The sequence below is a fragment of the Sceloporus undulatus genome, chromosome 1 (assembly GCF_019175285.1).
Source record: "Sceloporus undulatus isolate JIND9_A2432 ecotype Alabama chromosome 1, SceUnd_v1.1, whole genome shotgun sequence".
Taxonomy (NCBI): domain Eukaryota; kingdom Metazoa; phylum Chordata; class Lepidosauria; order Squamata; family Phrynosomatidae; genus Sceloporus; species Sceloporus undulatus.
In genome coordinates this window covers 312,245,875-312,265,923 of record NC_056522.1, presented here as the reverse complement: position 1 = coordinate 312,265,923, position 20,049 = coordinate 312,245,875, and the positions used below count along the sequence as shown (strand labels likewise).

The 20,049-nt window shown below is 41.2% G+C and overlaps 2 protein-coding genes and 1 pseudogene across 5 annotated transcripts in view; 2 read left to right on the top strand and 1 right to left on the bottom strand.

The window, feature by feature from the left end:
* The window catches only part of ARG2 (arginase 2), a 181,836-nt gene that overhangs the window by 120,133 nt on the left and 41,654 nt on the right, over positions 1-20,049 (top strand). The window lies entirely within an intron of this gene.
* The window catches only part of PLEKHH1 (pleckstrin homology, MyTH4 and FERM domain containing H1), a 75,293-nt gene that overhangs the window by 53,534 nt on the left and 1,710 nt on the right, over positions 1-20,049 (top strand). For 3 of the 4 annotated variants that reach the window (XM_042438835.1, XM_042438843.1, XM_042438829.1), the window contains exons 18-29: positions 16-130; positions 2,221-2,333; positions 2,520-2,693; positions 4,189-4,286; positions 6,351-6,528; positions 7,567-7,722; positions 10,254-10,354; positions 10,874-11,015; positions 12,998-13,140; positions 16,530-16,659; positions 18,120-18,206; positions 19,351-19,497. In XM_042438835.1, the coding sequence (XP_042294769.1) occupies positions 16-130; positions 2,221-2,333; positions 2,520-2,693; positions 4,189-4,286; positions 6,351-6,528; positions 7,567-7,722; positions 10,254-10,354; positions 10,874-11,015; positions 12,998-13,140; positions 16,530-16,659; positions 18,120-18,206; positions 19,351-19,497 (1,584 nt within the window). Of the gene's footprint in view, positions 1-15; positions 131-2,220; positions 2,334-2,519; positions 2,694-4,188; positions 4,287-6,350; positions 6,529-7,566; positions 7,723-10,253; positions 10,355-10,873; positions 11,016-12,997; positions 13,141-16,529; positions 16,660-18,119; positions 18,207-19,350; positions 19,498-20,049 lie in introns of those variants that run through there. The other variant, XM_042438851.1, reaches the window with a different exon arrangement.
* LOC121920065 lies at positions 566-702 on the bottom strand (annotated as a pseudogene).

Here is a 20,049-nt window from a genome sequence, read left to right as displayed (position 1 = left end):
CCCTTCTGCTCCAAGGATACTTGGTTGTACCACCTAACAGTAGCAGCAGGCAGCAGCAAGAGCAGCACAAAAGTGGGCACTGCCTATGAGCAGCTGATTGGAAAGCTACTGGATACAGAAGGGGACCCAAGTAAGTCTAGAGCAAGCTGATTGTCACTCACAGAGAGGGAGCTTATTTATGAGTCTGAGGAGATTATCACACTCGGCTTTTAAACCATGATTCCAATGGGAAGGAAGCGGAATCAGCAATGCTGATCACACAACACTACTTGCCTCCCATAGCTGCCCCATCCCTGACCTGTCCCTTTTCATTCACAGGGGAATAGGGTAGTGTTGACAGTTCCTTCCTCTGAAATATAGCCTGCAGCACCTGGTATTCATTGGTGGTCTTTCATCCAAGTACTAACTAGACAGACCCTGCTTAGCTTCCAGGATCAGACAGGATCTAGTGCCTTTTTATGGACTGGTAGTACTTAGGCCCTACCACATTTTTTTATTGTAAAATTTTTAAACAATTTTATCTGTGAGCTGCCATGGGTCCTTTTCTGGGAGAAAGGTGGCATAGAAATTAAATAAATAAATAAAACAGCTGAGTCCCGCATTTGGGGAAATTGCAGAGGTCACCACACCCAGAGTGTAATGGATGAGCCTCACCCTGGGAACCACCTTCATGATCATGGTAATTCCCCTGAAAGTAAGTACTGACTGGTATCTTACCAAACTACAAATCCCAAGATTCCATGGAATATAGCCATGACACTTAAAGTGGTATCAAAGTACAGTATTATAATTGTGTAGTGAGAAAAAGGCCATCATATGGAGAACTCCAGTAGTAGTAAGCAATCATGGCAAGCATGGGAAATTCCTTTGCAAAGCCAGTTCTGTTCTCATGCCCTTCCCAACATTTGCATGAAACAGAACGGCTTGAGCACCCATCTGGACTTGGACTGTGGAAATAAAAAGAAGTCTCTTTCTGAAATCAGACTCTTTCATCCAGGTCTCTTTGTGATCTACTAGCAGAATGGCAATTGTAAAGTCGAAGGCTTTCATGGCCTGCATTCCAAGTTTTTTGTGGTTTTTCAGGCTATGTGGCTATGTTCTAGCATTCTTTCTTTCTCACGTTTCGCCAGCATCTGTGGCTGGCATGGATGCCAGCCATAGATGCTGGCGAAACGTCAGAAATAAACTCTGCTAGAACATGGCCACATAGCCCGAAAAACCCACTAAACTAAGAATGGCAATTGACTTTTTACTCTGTTTAGAGTACGGTATTACACTCTGTGTATATATCCTGTTATGGGCTAGCCATACTAGTGAGTGTGACATTGCTGTTTTAAGCAGGGAAGTACCAGCTCACCTTAACTACGACTGGAAGCTAAACCCATATTCATTATTAATGTTACAGTGAGTGCTTTTTTGCTGAAACACTTTTCTAGTTATAAATGAGTGTAGTGCTATAAACTTTGCTGTGCTGAATGCCAGATATTTAGTATGGATGCCCTAATGCAAAAATAACCTCTGCCTCTTCAGAATGAAATGAGGTGTATCGCTTTCTGGTACAGCTTGCATGTAAAAGCTTCACATGTCTGGATAAAGGATTATAGTTTTGCCTTTTTGTTGATGCATTAGCTTTCCACGAGTGTAAAGTTTTTAGTGTGGCAGGGAACTGAAAGAACAGGTTGCTTACCTGTATCTGAGGTTCTCTGACTGTTTACCTATGATTTCACACAATTGGGTTTTGCACCTGTGCAGAACCTTTTGTGCAACTTTCTAGATGAGCTTTTTCTCATGGAACCCTGTGTCTTGCTTCCTCAGCCTGAGCACCTGGGTACAAGTCAGCTAACTTTCCTCAGTTCCTTTTCATCCACAAAAATGAGTGGAAGTTCCTTCAGAAAAAGCTCAGTTCTGGAATGTTCTGTGAGAGGCTCTGTATACGTGCAACACCTAATTGTGTGATTCGCAGAGACCATGAAGAAGAACTTGCTATTCTCCCAACTACATTCTGAAAGGAGGCCATCCTTTATGAGCTATGTGGCTTGAAGACATAAGATACCAATAAGCTAATATGGTTTTGTTAACATGATGATGATGCTGATGATGGTGATTTGGCAAGAGTGTTGTGTTTGTATATACTTATGTGTGCTTGCATGTAAATAAGATGCCTTGTGTCATGCAATATTTGACCAAGTTTTCACAGCTTTGTCCTGTCTACCAATTCAGATTCTTCTTTGTGGAAACACCCTGTGCTGTGTTTCAGCAAGGATGGGCTGCAGACATCCCTCACCACCCTGCCTTCAGAAGCATTGCAGACAGAGGCTCTCAAACTCTTCAAGGTATTCCAAGAAAGCTGTATTGTGCGTTTTGGTTCATTCAATAAAGGTATCACTGTTTGGTGGATTTTTGATGCTATTGAAGTTGTATTTAGGTTATCATCAACATGACTGGGAGGAAAACTGAAAAGTGTTAACTACCAATCTCTCTCCATTCATGTGTGTCTGTTCTGCTTGTCTGTGTTTCAGTCTTGCCAGCTATTCATCAATGTCCCTGTAGAAGGCCCATCAATTGATTATCATGTTACACTTGCACAGACAGCACTACAAGTCTGCCTAACCCACAGTGAGCTTCAGAATGAAATCTACTGTCAGTTGATGAAACAGACCAGCAGAGATGGTCAGAATCATTCTGTCATCCAGGTGAATTTCCATCTGCCTTCCCCGTCCTCTAAATACTGATTGTATATGCTAATTGCTATGTTTGAGAGTTAAATAACAATTATCAGGAAATGTCTTAATGTGTTGAATTAGCACTGGAGACAATTGTGTTTATTTTCAGGGAAGCAATAAAGAGAAGAACTGGTGAATGACTGAAATAAGGGATGATACTGTAAATAATAATGATAATAATATGTTTTATTTATAAACCGCTATTCCAAATAGATCATAGCGGTGTACAAGAAAATTATATAACAGTACAAGAAAAATCTACAATTAAGATACACTGTATCTTCAGGCCAGCCCCTTGATGACGGCTGTGGGCCGGCCTGCTCTCTCTCCCTCAACGGCCAGAAAGATGACGCATTTAGGAGGGGAGGGCACTCTGTCTTCAGGCCAGCCCTGATGACGCTGGGCGGCCTGCTCTCTCTCCTCAACGTCGCCAAAAGAAGACAGTTATGGAGGGAGGGCACTTTCTGTCTTCAGGCCAGCCCTGTGACGCGTGGGCCTGCTCTCTCTCCCTCAACGGCCGAAAGATGACAGTTATGGAGGGAGGGCACTCTGTCTTCAGGCCAGCCCCTGATGACGCTGGGCCGGCCTGCTCTCTCCCTCAACGGCCGAAAGAAGACAGTTATGGAGGGAGGGCACTCTGTCTTCAGGCCAGCCCCTGATGACGCTGGGCCGGCCTGCTCTCCAGTATAAACTGAATATAAATAAATATAAATATAAACTGAAACTATAGAGACAGGATATATTGATTCAGCTGTACTGGCTAAAGAATGGAAGTTGTAACAGTGACCCTTGAGTACTTCTAGGGTTGCCATATCTCGCTTTTGGGTGGGACTTTCCTGGGTTTTGGGCCTTTAAGAAGGTCCCGTCCTGGCTTTCCAAGATTTCCCGGGTTTTGGCCGCCATTGCTGCCGCCACCCGCGAGGGAGCCATGAGGAGGGGCCTAGCCGGCTGGCTAGGCCCCAAAAAAGGAGACCTTGCCATGGCTCCCTCATGGGGAGTAGCAGCGGCGGCAGCAGCAGTGGCAGCCAAAACCCAAGGCCTCCTTCTGCCACTCCGCTGGCCATGACGGAGTGAATGGCAAGGCTTCCTTCTCCTCTTTGGCTCCGCCGGCCACGATGAAAACATCTGTGGCTACTGTTAAAGGTATAATTTTGCCTGCTTGGAACTTGAGAGTGATTAATGCTGTCCTTGCTTCAAGGGCTGCTTTACGTTTTATGGGAGATAGAGCATATTCTTAAAAATAAAAGCCCCCAGACAAGGAACCTCAGGCAACTGCAGCTGCCCTTGTGCATATAGATATGTCTTTTACACTCATATGCCTTTCATGTGTCCTTCACATGTAGAATTTTCAGTGTGTGACACAGCTCCCAGCGAAAATTGGGCCTTTTTGTCTTAACCATAAAAGAGCAGAATAGAAGTAGTTATTTTAATCTTTGTGAACAAGTTTTTCTTTTTCCCTCCACAGTGCTGGCAGTTATTGGCTCTTTGTACTCCTCTCTTCCTGCCTCAGCACCACTTTCTCTGGTATCTCAAGCATCACCTGCAGCAGCATGCGGACCCAAAGTGAATATCTTGTCTTTTACCCTTGCTAAGTTATTTTGAATTTATTTTATCTGAGCTATATAACCAGATCAGACTTGAAGGCTCTAATTAAGAATTGCTCTACAGAAAGCAACCACAAAATGGAAGCTGTTTAAAATTGTCTTTGTGTGGAAATATTGTTTACATATTTTTAGTTAATATAATGTTTGTGCCACTTCTCATGAAAGCATTTGAAGTAGGGTAAGATATTTTAAAATATGTAAGATTAACAGAAATGATTAAAGTTAAGCATTGTCATGGCAGGCATTACCTGTAGAATCATTGTGATTTTCAGAAATGAAGATAGTAGGTGCAAGCCGCTTTTTCAAATTACACATGCTATGCCATATTTATATAACATATATAACACATTAGTCCTACAAGGAAATTACTTCCATGAAGGAATTTTGTAATGTGCAAAGCATTCTAGCTGTTACATATGCACTGGGCTTTTGTGGGAAAGTTCAACTCACTCCTTCGGTCATTTGAAGTTCAGCAGATTCCAGCAAACCATGCAAATGTTCTGAACTGTACCCAAATTAATCCTTTTACAGCCTGCATGACAAGTGGGAACAAAAATGTGACCAGTATAGCTTATTTGTTCAACTTATATACAAAAAATATTATACAAAGAACAGCTTTAGACTCAGAAAGGAACATCAACAATCAAAGATATGCGGATAACAACATACTACTAGCAGAAAATGTCATAGACTTGGAACAGTTACTAAGGAAGGTCAAGAAAGAAAGTGCAAAGGCAGGGTGGTTGCTGAACATAAAGAAACAAAAATAATGACCACAGATATTCTACATAAATTCAACCTAGTCAATGAGGAGATTGAAATAGTTAAAGATTTCCCCTACTTAGGATCAAACATTGTTAGGAAAGAGACTGCAATCAAGAAATAAGAGGATTAGGAAGTGGAATGACAGCTATGAAAGAACTAGACAAACTTGTAAAGAGCAAAGACATACAATACATCTGAGCACTAAAGTTAGAATCATCCAAGCCATTGTATTCCTCATCACTATCTGTAGATGTGAAAGCTGGACAGTAAAGAGAGCACACAGAAAGAAAATCATCTCATTTGAGATGTGGTGCTGGAAAAGAGTGTTGAGGGTACTGTGGAGAGCCAAAAAGACAAACAAATGGGCTCTTGAACAGATCAACCCTGAAATCTCCTTAGAAGACAAGATGATCAAATTGAGGCTGTCGTAGTTTGGCCACATAATGAGAAGGCATCAGTCACTAGAAAAGACAATAATACTAGGAATGATTTAGGGTAGGAGAAAAAGATGAAGACCACACACCAGATGGATGGACTCAATCAGGAAGTCATGGACATGAATTTGCAAGGGATCTTTTAAATGTTTCATTCATAGTGTTGCCATTAGTCAGGATCATCTAGAGGACACATAACAACAACAACATCAAAAATATGCTTTTATGGTCATTGCAGTGGAAAGAATTCACTACCTCCCTCATGCAATGACTCCCACCTTTTGAGACTCAACGTCTTCTTGTGTCCTGCTCCTGGCATGGCCAAGAGGAGTCAAGAACCATCTGGTTATGTCACTATAGCCAGACAAATAACAACAATGATATCGTCCAGGATGTTCTGGGAATCCTACAGAGGTCCCAGAGGATGGCATTGTCCTTGTGTGTCCAGATACAGAGGCATAGCTAGATGCTTCTCAACTTCCTCTGGTCATCCTCAGACACTAAATGGCCAGCAGGATCCCACAGGAGGAAGATTAATCCTACAGGAGGGGAGAGGGAAGAAAAAATGAAGTTGTGCCCGGGCAGAACTTTATGCTCCATTTTCTCATGCAGGATCTCTTTCCATATTTCATGTTGCATGTGTTTATGAGTCCCCCCAAAAGACTTGCTTTGCTTATTTGGGGGGAAAAAATTAATGACACTTTTCATTTAAGAAATCTCAAAGTAGTCTACAACGAAGTGTCTTACAATAAATACAGTTGTTACAGGACAGCTATATAAATACAGCTATATCAATAAATGAAATGCTTTGTCTTTGTGATTAGAAGTGAAATAGGCAAGTACGCCATCTACTGTGAGAGGTCAATGGAGCACACTTTGAAAGCTGGAGAGCGAGAAGCCAGACCTTCCCGAATGGAGATTGTGTCCATTTTGCTGAGAAATCCCTATCACCACTCATTTCCCTTCAGCATTCCAGTGCACTTTATGAATGGAACCTACCAGGTAAGACATAAGGCCTAGTAGGGACCATATACTGGCAGTCTTTCAAGTCTGGATCAGTGGCTTACTGTCTGCCATTCAACCTCAAGGGGCATTTTTTGCAGTGAGTAACGCTTGGGTTTATACACATGGAATCTGATACACCTACTCTCTAAAAGTCTTTTTATTGTATCTCTGAAGTCCAAATCACACTGCAGAAATAATCCAGTTTGAGACCTCTGTAACTGTCCTGGCTAAGTGCTAGGGAATCCTGGGAATTATAGACCCGAGACACACCAGCCAAAAGCAGTGTGCTGGTGCCGAAACTAGGGTTTCAGAGTGCACAGCAACCACACGCTCCAGAACCCTAGTCCGTACGGACAGCGGTGGCATCATGGCAGTGCCCTGTCCACATGGGCACCACCGTGACAATGCCGACGACACACAGCGTCTATAGGTCGCTGCAGATTGCGTACATCAAGAGTGCGCCAATGACACACTAGTGACGTATACAACGCGCCACAAAAAGAACCCTGAAGAACCGGGTTCTTCTTACTACAGAGGAACGCCGCATACTTTGGTGGCTGCAGTGTCCTTCCGCACTTAAAACGGGTGACTGCAGCCTGCCATTTCGGGGCAGTCTGTATTGCCCCATAGTTTATTGTTGCACCAGAAGGCTAAATGTTTCCCAAAACTACAGTTCCAAGAATTCCCTAGCACTGAGCCAGGACAGTTAAAGCATTCTCGAACTGGATTATTTCTGCGGTGTGTTTTGGACCTTACATAAGTAGAAATAACCCTGAATTCTTCCCCTTGCTTAACTATGCTTACAGTAATGGGCAGTTACAGTTCTTTAGTACCTCTGATCACAAATCCTGCAACCTTGCTAGCTGTCATGCAGCAGTATTTGCTTGGGAGACAGACTGGGAAAGGCTCTGTACAAATGTTACATTTATGTCAATCCATTCCTAGTGCATGGTGAAAATATATGCCTATCTATTGTAATGATGGAAAGAATAATTTTGCCTCTCCTTTGTGATCATTTCACCTGTTCCATTTTAGGTGGTTGGCTTTGATGGCTCTTCAACTGTGGATGAGTTTCTGCAGCAGCTGAACCAGGAGACAGGGATGAGGCGTACATCACTCTCTGGATTTTACCTCTTTACAGATGATCCTTCTGGCAGGGATCTAGAGCACTGTCTACAAGGCCCTATGAAGGTGATTGCCCTTAATTCTGTCTCCTGACAAATCTCCCTAATCCTTGTTACAAATACTTGATGATTATAGCTACTGATTAAATTTATAGAGTGGGAACACTAAATGGGTATAAACTGAATAAATACATTATATATTTCTTCTAATATTTACTGTGTATTTACTATTGACTCGGCCCATGGCAACCCTGTTGATGAGATATCTCTAAGCCCCCCTGTCCTCTACTGTTCTGTCCAGCTCCTGCAGACCCATACTTATTAATTTAATAGAGTCCCTCCATCTAGCATGTGGTCTTCCTCTCTTTCTTCATCCCTCCACTTTTCCTAGCATTTTTACTTTTTCCAGTGAATGATGTCATCTCATGATGTGTCCAAAGTACAACAGACTCAGTTTTGCCATCTTGGTTTCCATGGAGATTTCTGGCTTGATCTGTTCTAGGACCCATTTGTTTGTCTTTTTGGCTGTTCACAGAATCCTCAGCACTCTCCTCCAGCACCATATCTCAGATTAATTGATTTTCGTCCTGTCTTCTTTCTTAGCTGTCCAGCTCTCACATCCATATATGATAATGGGAAATACAATGGCTTGTATGATTCTTACTTTTGTGCTGAGTTGAATATATTTGCATTTTAGGATCTTTTCTAGTTCTTTCATAGCTGCCGTTCCCATTCTTTATCTTCTTCTGACTTCTCTCCCCCCCTTCCATCCACCATCATTCCGAGGGAGAGAAAGGCAAGCCATCCAGCCTGGAGGGAATGAAAAGGCAGGCCCATCTCCATTGGGCCTGGCCTAGATTATGAAGCAAAGCCCTCCCTCTAGTCCATCTGCCTTGATCCAGGCCTCAGAGTGAGAGAAGAAATGCTGGACTCTCCCCCTTTCCCACCACCACTCCCTTCTCCTTCTGTGTCTTGTCTTTTTAGATTCTAAGCCTGAGGGGAGGGAAGCGTCTAATTAAAAAGATTGTATGTACAGCGCTGTGTAAATCTACAGCACTATATAAATAAAGCTTAATGATAATAATAATTCTTGGCTACTGTCCCTGTTCTTATCAATGTTTGATCCCAGGTATGAAAACTCTTTTACTATTTCTATTTCTTCATTGACTAGTTTGAATTTGTGTAATTTTTCCATGGTCATTATTTTTATTGCCTTTGTCCTTTCTGCCTTTGCACTTTCTTCTTTGATCTTCCTTATTAATTGTTTGAGGTCTGTGAGGTGTTCTGCTAGTATTTTGGTGTCGTCAGCATATCTCAGATTGTTGATATTCCTTCCTCCTATTTTCACTCTTGTGTTCAAGCCTGCTTTTCAGATATGTTCTGCATACAAGTTGAACAAATAGTGTGAAAAGTTGCAGCCTTGGGAACTCCTTTGCCAGTTGGGAACCATTTTGTTTCTCCATGTGTGTGTGTTGTTGTTGTTGCTGCTGCTGTGCATCTTCAAGCAGTTTCTGACCTATGGCAACCCTATTATGTAATTTTCTTGGAAAGATTTGTCCAGAAAATGGTTTTCTTTGCCACTGAAGTTGCGAGTGTGTGACTTCCCTAAGGTCACCCAGCAGGTTTCCAGAATCATAGTCCAATGCTCAGACCATTACACCATGCTGGGTCCCACTTTATGTATATACTTTACATAGGGGCACAGGTTCAAATACCTACTTAGACATGATGTTCATTTGGCTTGGGCAAGTCTGGTAATCTGAAGGCTGGATTTCTGCAATGCGCTGTATATTGAGCTACCTCTGTATCAAGTTTGGAAACTTCAGTGAGTTCAAAACATAGCAGCCAGATTAATTATTGGGACATCCAGGAGGGATCACATTGCACCAATATTATATAATCTGCCACTCCATTGGCTGCCAGTTAGTTTCTGGGCAAAGTACAAAGTGTTGGTCATTACCTTTAAAGCCCTATGTGTTTTGGGTCCAGATTACCATCTTCCCATATAATCTGCCCTGTACACTCAGGTCCTCTGGCAGATATTTACTCCAGTCAGCCAGTACTAGGTTGGCAACTCTCAGTCACAGAACATTTTCTTCAGCTGCCCTTAGGCTGTGGAATGACTTGCTGGAAGAGATTTGTCAGCTGAATATGCTGTCTGAATTTAAAAGAGCTTTTAAGACATGTCTCTTCTAGCAGGCTTATCCAGATGATTTTTAAATTGTGATTTTTAAATAATGAGTTTTAGATGTGGATTGTTTTAATATGTGCACATCTTATTTGTCCTTTTAAATTTATGAGTGTTTTAACTGATGTTGTTTGTTTATTAATTGTTGTTGTTCCACACCTCGATTAATGGGGAGAGGCGGGTAACACATTATCATCATCATCACTACCACAAGGTTTTTGTGCCAGCCCGACTTCTTGGAAGAAAAAACTGTGATGAAATGCTATTGTTAAAAATTTAAATGGCAATAATGGTCTCTGTCCAGTTTAACCCAATGTCTCAGAATATTTTCCTATGCCTTTTTAAATATATGCCTTATGAATTTTCTGAATCACTTCAGCCTTTCCCCACCTCTTTTATCTATTTTTAAGGTATGTGACATCATTTCAAAATGGGAGCAAGCTTTGAAAGAACTGAATCCTGGAAAATATGAAGGTGGCACAAGAATAGTGAAACTAACCTATAAAAACAGGTACTGTCCACTGTTGGCAACGATTTTTATTGCATCAGTCCAATTGTAAACTCATATGTTGATGATTATAGACTCAAGGGTTATACGGATCCACTGTATCCCAGGTTTATTTTTTCTTCTTTATTTAACTAGAACTGAATTAGAGTAAATTCTTATACAAATTCAAGTTCATAATCTACTAATTATAATTTTCAAAACTTGGTTATTAATGTTATTTGTTATCGGGGATCAGGGATTGGACTGGATGGCCCTTGTGGTCTCTTCCAGCTCTATGATTCCAGGGCACAATATTATGGAATTCTGGGGTGTGTAGTTTTTTGAGATATTTAGCCTTCTCTGCCAGAGAGCTCTGGTACAAGAAAAAATACTACAAATCCCAGGAATCCATAGGATAGAGCCATGGCATTAAAACCAGTGTCAAACTGCATTATTTCTGCAGTGCAGATACAGCCGTAGTGCCCGATATTGTGCATGTAAAGGATTTTTTAAATTTTATTTCAACATTTTTCTTTAATTTAGATTGTATTTCCGAAGCCAAGCAAAAGGTGAGACAGACCGAGAGCGCTTATTGCTGGCTTTCCAGATTAATGGTGAAATAATCAGTGGGAGATTCCCTGTCAATAAGGAGCTGGCTCTAGAAATGGCAGCTTTGATGGCTCAGGTGAACATTCATACCATTTTGCTTATATCATCAATGAGCACTGGAGTAATTGACAGACCTACTGTAGTTAGGACTGCAGTAGTAATTGGATTTAGGCCAAGGTAGGAATTATGTGGCTCTCCAGATGATGATCTACTGCTATGCCCAGCATCCCTCACTGTTGCTTAGGTCTACTCAAAAGTGGCAGTTCAACAACATCTGGAAAGCCTCTGTCTCTTATTTAGACCAGAAGGGCCAACTTCACAGGGAAATGAAGAAGATAGTAGCAGCACCCTGTCACAATCCTGGCCAGAGCATAGTATGAGGATCATTGAGACTTTTACTAGATATGGCAGTGCAGCTTATCCCCATCAATCTGCCCACTCATATTTAAAGTAGAACGGAATGGCTTATTCATATGAAGAGAATTGAGGAGAGGGAAGTGATACCTACCATACAGTGAACTGTTTTATGCAATTTGTCTTATCCCCATATACTTCTCCTATGGATAATGGCCTGACAGCTTTTTTAAAAAACAACAGCAGAGCTGACAAAAGGCAAGGCATGGTATTGAGGTAGGTTTTGCTCCCCTCCCCTTGTATTCTGCCCAGGATGTAGTTAAAGGGCGGGGGTGGGGATTGGAAATTGTCCATCAAATCTGCCCCCAAAATGAAAATTTCCTTTAGTTCCCAATCTTTTAACATTGCAGAGAATGAGCTAATGAGAATTCCTCATACCTGGAAGGCTTATATTTGCTGTGTTTGCTTTTTCTTGGAAACTCTGCCCCTTCTCTTTGAATGCCCAAACTGTATTTCTAAATACTCTTCTGAAGTTTTAAGTTACTACAGTGCTATAAATATGGGGACTGAAGTCAAATTTCATGTGGGGAGAGGAGAAGAATTTTTATTTGAGGACAATAGCTTCATTTTATTTCCCCTTCCCCATAGATACACCCCATACTCTGTTTTATACATCAATGGTAGGAGGCACATATATAACAATCCTGTCACAGCTATGAGACCTGAGGGTCTTGGAGCACAAAGCAAGTTGAGAACCTCAGAGGTGGGAACAGTAGGAATGTTTAACCAACTACAAGTGAAGCAGAGTAGCACAGGAGAACAGCATGCTTTTCTAAAGCCAGGTATGGTTGTTCATGTCTCCCATAACACATAAGACTGCAAAGAAATAAATGAACTGTGGTGCCTTCATTGTCTCATTATTTGATACCTTAAAATTACCTTACAAGATAGAATAGATATAACAACAACATAGAGTTTTGTGTCATGTTTTTTGCCTATCAATGGATCTAGTAGACCAAGGTACAAACAAATCCTGATCTAAGTAATCCAAGTAATTGCATTCCAAGTAATCAGTCATAAATCAGACATGATCAACTATGACCATCATGTTCCTGGACTATAGCTTCTGTCAACCTTAGCCAGCTCACCAACTCAGTGGTGAGGGACATTGGGAATTGTGATCTTAACATCTTCTGACCCACCCTTACTCTAATACCAGTTCCCCAATTTAATTCTGATGGGAATGTTACCAAAACAAGGCCACTGAGAAATAAGAAAGAAGTATCAACTCACTGGGAGGGACCCCAGGATCTGCATGAATCCAAAGGTGATCCAAAGCAAACACATCTAAAAGTCATCTGAGAGCTGGGACTGTTCAGTGGTTACAGAATGTTAGGACAGTAAATAGAAATAGTAGAGAGGAATTGGAATGAAATATCCTGGAAGGGGAAACGTCTAGATTACCACCTAAACAAGAGCAATCCTCACTGCAATATTCTGTTGAAGTTTCATGTGTTGATCTGAATTCTGGTATAATGTTTAGATGCTGGTATGGATCTTTCTGATTTCTCTTGGTTTTACTGGATACATACCTTCCTTTATGTATGCACATAAACACACAAATAAAAAAAATATCTTCACAAAAATTTGTTTTACTACATTTCAATATATTTTTCCCTATCTCTCTTGGACTTTTCCTCTAAGGTGGAATATGGTGACTTGGATCGACCGGTACAATCAAGCCCCGGGGGGTCATCCCCTTCCAAAATGCAACATCTTCTCCAGCAGGTCCTGGACAAATTTTACCCCAAGCGCTACAAACACAGTACTTCTTCTGAACAGTTAAGGTAAGAATAAGTATGCCTGAATGCATTCTGCTGTATTGAGGTTGGGCAAAGTGCAAGCCTAGAGATGTTGTGAGATTGTCATTTGCATCAGCCCTTGCCATAACCAATGGTGAAGAATGCTGAGCCCAACAATATTCTGAGGGATTCTGCATTGCCTACTCCTGTGCTTTGATAGAGCTTTACTCTTGTTGCTATGTGCTTTCAAGTTGACTCCAAGTTATGGCAACTCTAACCTAGGGTTTTCTTATTATTATTATTATTATTATTAACCTTTATTTATGAAGCGCTGTAAATTTACACAGCGCTGTACATGCAATCTTTTTAGTTAGACGGTTCCCTGCCCTCAGGCTTACAATCTAAAAAGACATGACACAGAAGGAGAAGGGAGTGGTGGAGGGAAAGGGTAAGAGGTCCAGCAGTTCCTCTCAACCTCCGAGGTCTGGACCAAGGCAGATGGACTGGAGGGAGGGCAAGGCTTCATAATGGATGGTTAATCATTATCCAGAGAAAATACATAATCACAAGTAGGATAATACATATACAGTACATAGGAATACAGGAAATGGATCGATAAACAGCCAACAACAGAACATCAGATAGTAAGCGACAATTATGCGATGCCTGGGAAAGCTTCTCTGAATAGGATGGTTTTCAGCTCCGTTTTGAAGCTGGTTAAAGAAGTGATGGCTCTTGCTTGTGGAGGAAGAAGGTTCCAGGAGTGAGGGGCAGCAAGTGAAAAGGGGCGAATCCGGGATGGGGCAGAGGAAATCCTGGGCTGAGACAGGAACCCTTGACTACCAGAACGGAGGGCCCTGGAGGGAAGGTGAAGAGAAAGAAGGTCTGATAAGTAAGGAGGGGCCAGTCCATGGAGGGCTTTGAATGTCGACAGCAGGAGCTTATACTGAATGCGGAAAGGGAGAGGGAGCCAGTGAAGGGATGCCAACACAGGAGAAATGTGGTCAGAGCGGTGGGTGGAAGTGATAATGCGTGCAGCTGAATGCTGGACAGAGATTAAAGGACGGAGGTGAGAAAGAGGAAGCCCAGCCAGGAGGACATTACAGTAATCAAGTCGTGAGATCACTAGGGCATGGACCAGGATCTTGGCAGTAGAGGCGGAGAGATATGGTCGGATTTTGGCAATATTGTACAAAAAGAATCTACAAGCCTTGGCTGTGGTCTGGATCTGAGGGATACACGACAGAGAAGAGTCAAAGATAAAGCCAAGACTGCGTGCTTGCTGGACTGGTTGAATGGAAATGTTGTCCACAGAGACAGAAAAGGAGTGTTGAAGGTTGGGCTTAGGAGGAAAGACAAGAAGCTCCGTCTTGGACATGTTGAGCTTCAAACGCCGATGGCGCATCCACTGCGAGACAGCTGTAAGGCAAGATGAGACTTGCTGTTCAAGCCTTGGCGAAAAGTCAGGGGCAGAAAGATACAACTGGGTGTCATCGGCATACAGATGGTAGGAAAAACCAAAAGAGCGAATGAGTTTTCCTAAGGACAGTGTGTAGAGAGAAAACAGAAGGGGACCCAGAACAGAGCCCTGGGGAACTCCAACAGATAAGGGAACAGGAGAAGAAGTCAGACCCCCTGCAACTACTGCAAAAGATCTGCCAGACAAGTAAGATCTAAACCAGTTGAGAACAGAGTCTGAGAACCCAAGGCCAGAGAGTATGTCAATTAGGAGACAGTGATCAACAGTGTCAAAGGCTGCAGACAGATCGAGAAGAATGAGAACAGAGTAAAGGCCATTAGCCTTGGCCTGTAAAAGGTCATTCGAGATCTTAGTGAGAGCTGTCTCTGTAGAATGCCTTGGGCGGAAACCAGACTGAAAGGGATCAAGGATGGAATTGGCTTCAAGAAACTCAAGACAGCGCGAATAGACAACCCGTTCCAAAACCTTAGAAAGAAAGGGGAGAAGAGAAATCGGACGATAGCTAGACAGAGAGGAGGGGTCAAGAGAAGGTTTTTTCAGAATTGGGGAAATGAGAGCATGTTTGAAGTCCGACGGGAAGGAGCCTGTAGAGAGAGAGAGATTGAAGATATGGAGGAGCGAGGGCAGAAAGGAGGGAGCTATAGAGATTATTGGCAAGATTTGTTTAGAGGTGGGTTGCCATTGCTTTCGTCTAAGGCAAAGAAAGTGTGATTTGCCTGTGTGTGTGTGTCTTCATGTTCCTGCCTTCAAGTTGCCTGTCAATTTACAGTGATTTCATGATTTCACAGGGTTTTTTTAGGTAAGAAATACTCAGAGGTGGTTTTGCCAGTTTTTTCCTAGGAAATAACCTAAGCAGCGGGCATTTGTTGCTAGTCTTCCATCCAGCATCTGATTCTGCTTAGTTTCCAAGATCATATGGGATCTGGTGCCTTTATTAAGTTCTTAGTCCCAAGCAAAGTAGATTCGTTGAATCAATGTCAACTTGCTCAGTCAATACTCACATAAGTTCCATTAATTTAATAAGTCTTCTGTAATTGAGCCCGCAAGAAAAAAAGAGAGATACATCTCCAAACACTCAGTAAATGGACAAAATTGGGCTTCCCCCCCCCCAAAAAAAAAACCCAAACTGTCATCCCCTGAGCTCTAGAAAATGTGTCTCCCTTTTTTTGTGGGTTCCATTGGGTGTTGTCCAGTTTTTGTCTCTTCTACTGTAACTGAGACAAACAATTGGGGACAAACAAGTGGCCTGAATAAGCCACTTCTAGTGTACAAAATCCTGACAGAGCACCTTATATGATTAATTACATAATTTACTCCATTGACTTAACTAATGGAGGTTAATATTCTAATCAAAATAGATGTGCATATATGTCCTTAGATGCTTAGTACTCACTTTATGAATTCAAACTCTCAAAATACTTAGTGAGTTTCTTATTAAGCTATTCTATGCCAGTTGTCCTAAATGCTTTCCTATGATACACTAAAGATATTTACTTTACAGTGATTTTATTGTACTGTTAGATGGTGTTTTTTCCTTTTTTGTTGCCTCATGTTTTTCATTTTATTTCAAAATAAAATGGCATGCCAATAATGTTCTTCTTTCTTATGCTTCCTCTGAAAGCTGGCATTTCTTTTAGGGCCAGGGAGCAGGGGGGATGGGGGGCATGTTGAAAGCTTCACACCTGAGAGTAATGTCTATCTTATTTTCAGACTTGTATACCTGATAAATTGTAGACATCTAAATTATAAACAAAAGTTCAATGGGATTTTAAAAACGATATTGTAATATCTGTCTACTGGCTTGTGTATGATTTGCATCAATTTGCTATAAAATTTAATCAACTATTATTTTCAAAAGCATTAAGGTAATTCCTTTAGGATGACAGATACAACTTTAATATGGTAATGTTTACTAGTCTTTTAAAATTACGGCAAACTAATATTATTCCTCTAGGCGGCTGGCTGACCGATTAGCTACAAAGTGGATGGTTCTGCAAGGGTGTTCTCTGCAAGAATGTGTTCGGATCTATTTGACTGTGGCTCGGAAATGGCCTCTTTTTGGAGCCAAACTGTTTACTGCTAAGGTAATGGGAACAGGGACTCTGTTGGCACATACTAGCTGAAATCCTACATTACAAAGTATAACAGAAAAGTTCTGCAGGTGGAACTATGCTACGGCTCCCCTTTCACCACCTCCACTCTGCAGCCATTCAGTAGCTGTTGGGGAGCAGGAGGGGCTGGAGAAGCATCTGGCTGTGTCCCTATAAACAGACACAGACTGATGATATCATCTGCCAAGGTCTGCCAGGGTCCTCTGACGGTCTCGGTGCATGACGTAATCATTCTATATCTGGCTGTGAAGACTATTCACCAACACATTGCTATTGGATCTTGGCCTTTATTTGAATCTCATTACTCAGAGTGGCCCTGTACAGACGGGCCCTTTGCAGCATCATGATGACGTGCTAAGGTTGCCTCAGGGTGGCGCGTGCACATGCCCTGCAACCCTAGCACATCGCCATGACACCATAGCTGTGTGGCACCGTCCAGACGACACACACAGCTACCATGTCACTGCTGCGCAGCATCCAGATGGGTCCGCACAGCAGCGACATGCTCACGCCGCCAGCAGTTTGCGACGGCACAAAAAGGAGCCGCTTTTCGGCTCTCCTTTTTTCGTACAACCACACCACGCAATTTGGTTGCTATGGTGTGACAATGCGAAAAAGAGAGGTGGCTGCCAGCCACCTCTTTCTGGTGGTCTGTATTCCGCCAGTATTTGCTTTGGAAGCATTCATATGCACATAGTCAACAGATGTACAGTACATTAATGCATTATTAGAAATTTTTAAAAAGTGTTTTCAATAAGTAGAGTGTCTTACAGTTCTATCAGCCTTGGGTAATTTCAATTTCATTCTAAAGCTAATAACATTTTAAAGTTAATAACAGAGGATGAGATATTGTGAGTTGCAAGTCTGTAAAATCTTGACAAAGTTGAATCTAAATCTGATAATTTTTCTAAGTAAGAGAAGAAGATTTTTATTTATTTTTTTACTCTTAGCAGCATGTTTGAGAGTAGCTTCAGGAAATACTAGCAGTGCTATATTTTGTTATTATTTGGGGACTGGGTGGGAGCCTTTTTTTAAAAAATGGTGCATTAAATTGATGTTTGGTTGAGAAAGTGCTAATGCATTAACACAAAGTACGGATAAAACAGATACAATCTATTTACTTTACTTCATCAAAGTCAGTGTAACTTCATTTGACTTGGTGGGCTGCAATGCCAAAATCTCAGTGTAGTCTAGTACAACATTTAGGCTCTCTTATTTTGTCTTAAAAACTTTTCTAATATTAAAACCAGGAGTCATTTGCCTAGAAAGAAAGTCCTGCTCTCTGTGATTCAAACTCTCAACAGATACCATCATAAACTAAATAGTCACTGATTGCTGTAAGTGCCCTAGTTGACTCAGAGAGCTATCAGTTGTTATCACTTGTCCTTAATACCATGGCAAATATAAGAAATTGTTGTATCTAATTTTTCCAGCCTGTCCTACCTTCTCCCTTGGAAGATGCTCCATTATGGATAGCTGTGAATGAAGATGGAATCAGTATACTGGAATATAACACTTTGGTATGATTGGCCAAGGAATTTGGATTCTTCCCTCTAGAAGTATATTTCAATAATTGTTCCACCTAGAAGTTGGACATAAACTTATTTTCATGACTCTGATTACCAAATTATTTGTTTTATTTAGTTAAAGTCAGGTGGATATACTGAATCCAGAAAAATACGTACAGAATTTCTCATTCTCAAGAAAGGTAGTGGCAACTATGGCAATTAACAGAAAAGGCTATTCTAGATATTCACATAAGGTCAGCTTCTGATTTGATAACTGCTCCAACTTGTAAACTTGGAGAATGCCTCTGTATTCATAACATAATACCATTCCACTGGTAGTCATTGTTATCTCCTTTGAGAAATTCAAGCTGACAGACTTTCCCAAAGCTATCAGTGAACTAATTTTGGTGTTTCGTACTTTGTGCTCCAATGCCCATTCTCATGTATGAACATATACACATGATGATGTGAGCCATACTGCTCTTATATGCCAGAACAAATTTCCCCTTCACCTTTTGCATGGGCTCATGACTGCAACAGCACAGTGGTTGAATTTTATAGTGTCATAAAATCTTTTTCCTCCATAAGCAGATTACTCTATTAAGATCACTTTGAGCTTCAACTTGCTTCTTCTAAGGGAAGCACACAATGTGATTACTTAGGCATGGATATAGACGTGAAGATTTTTGTGTCAGGAAATCAATACTGACCTTCACAATTTGTTTCGTTTTTGTTCTGTGCCTTCAGCATACAACAAGAACCTGGCTACAGGATTTTCTTAGCAAGAGTTCCTTAGAGAGGGGGCTTGCCATTGCTTTCCTCTTAAGACTGAGAAAGTGTGACTTGCTCAAGGTCACCCTATGGGTTTCCATGGCTAAGCAGGAATCCAAACTTGATTCACAATGAAAATACATACTAGGAGTTACTCCTTCCAACCTATGTTTTTTATACACATGGACATCTTAATAAAAAAAACATAATGTAGCAATCAACCCTTAATTAGGTCTCTTAAGTATATGGCACCAATATTTTGTATATGTGGCTCTGTTATAGAATATAGGTACCAATCTTATACATCTGATTCATGTTTTAAAAGCATGTAGTAGAGGAAGGGGAAGGTGAGTCTCTACTTGTCTGTCTTTTGTTTTTTATGCAGCACTTAAAATTGGCTTACTCATACTCTTCTGTGCTGACCTTTGGAGGCTATCATGACGACTTTATGATTGTAGTCAGTCAAATGAAGGAGAGATGTTCTAGCAAAGCCACTCCTGAAAAACTACTTTTTACAATGGCAGCTGTAAAGGTGAGTCTTTAAGCAGAGGCTGGATGGCCATCTATCGGGTATGCTTTGACTGAGATTTCCTGCATGGCAGGGGGTTGGACAGGATGGCCCTTGTGGTCTCTTCCAACTCTACGATTCTATGATTCTAAGCAAAACTAACAAACAAAACCCCTTTTTGTTAAGCAAAAATGACTGTGAAGTTTAAAAATAGCTGTGAGTCTAAAGCAAAACATAAGGGGGAAATTCCTTTTTATTAAGCAAAAATGAATTGGAATTTTAGACGGACAGTATCTGTTTCCCCTTCTCAACATGGACAGCAAAGAATGACATAATATATTGGCTATCAAGTAGACAAAGTTATTGTCATTCTTCTAGACAAATCCCAGACTCTAATATGTTCCACAGGACTTACGGATAGACATTTATTTTAGTTAGATGGTCCTCTTCTTCTTTTATTCCTGGCTTATAAATGTTGCTCATCCTGAGCTGTTGTGTAAAGCTATGTATCTAAATTAAATTACTGATTCAAAATAAGAATGCAGGAGTTTCATTCTGTGTTTTAAAAGAATAGCC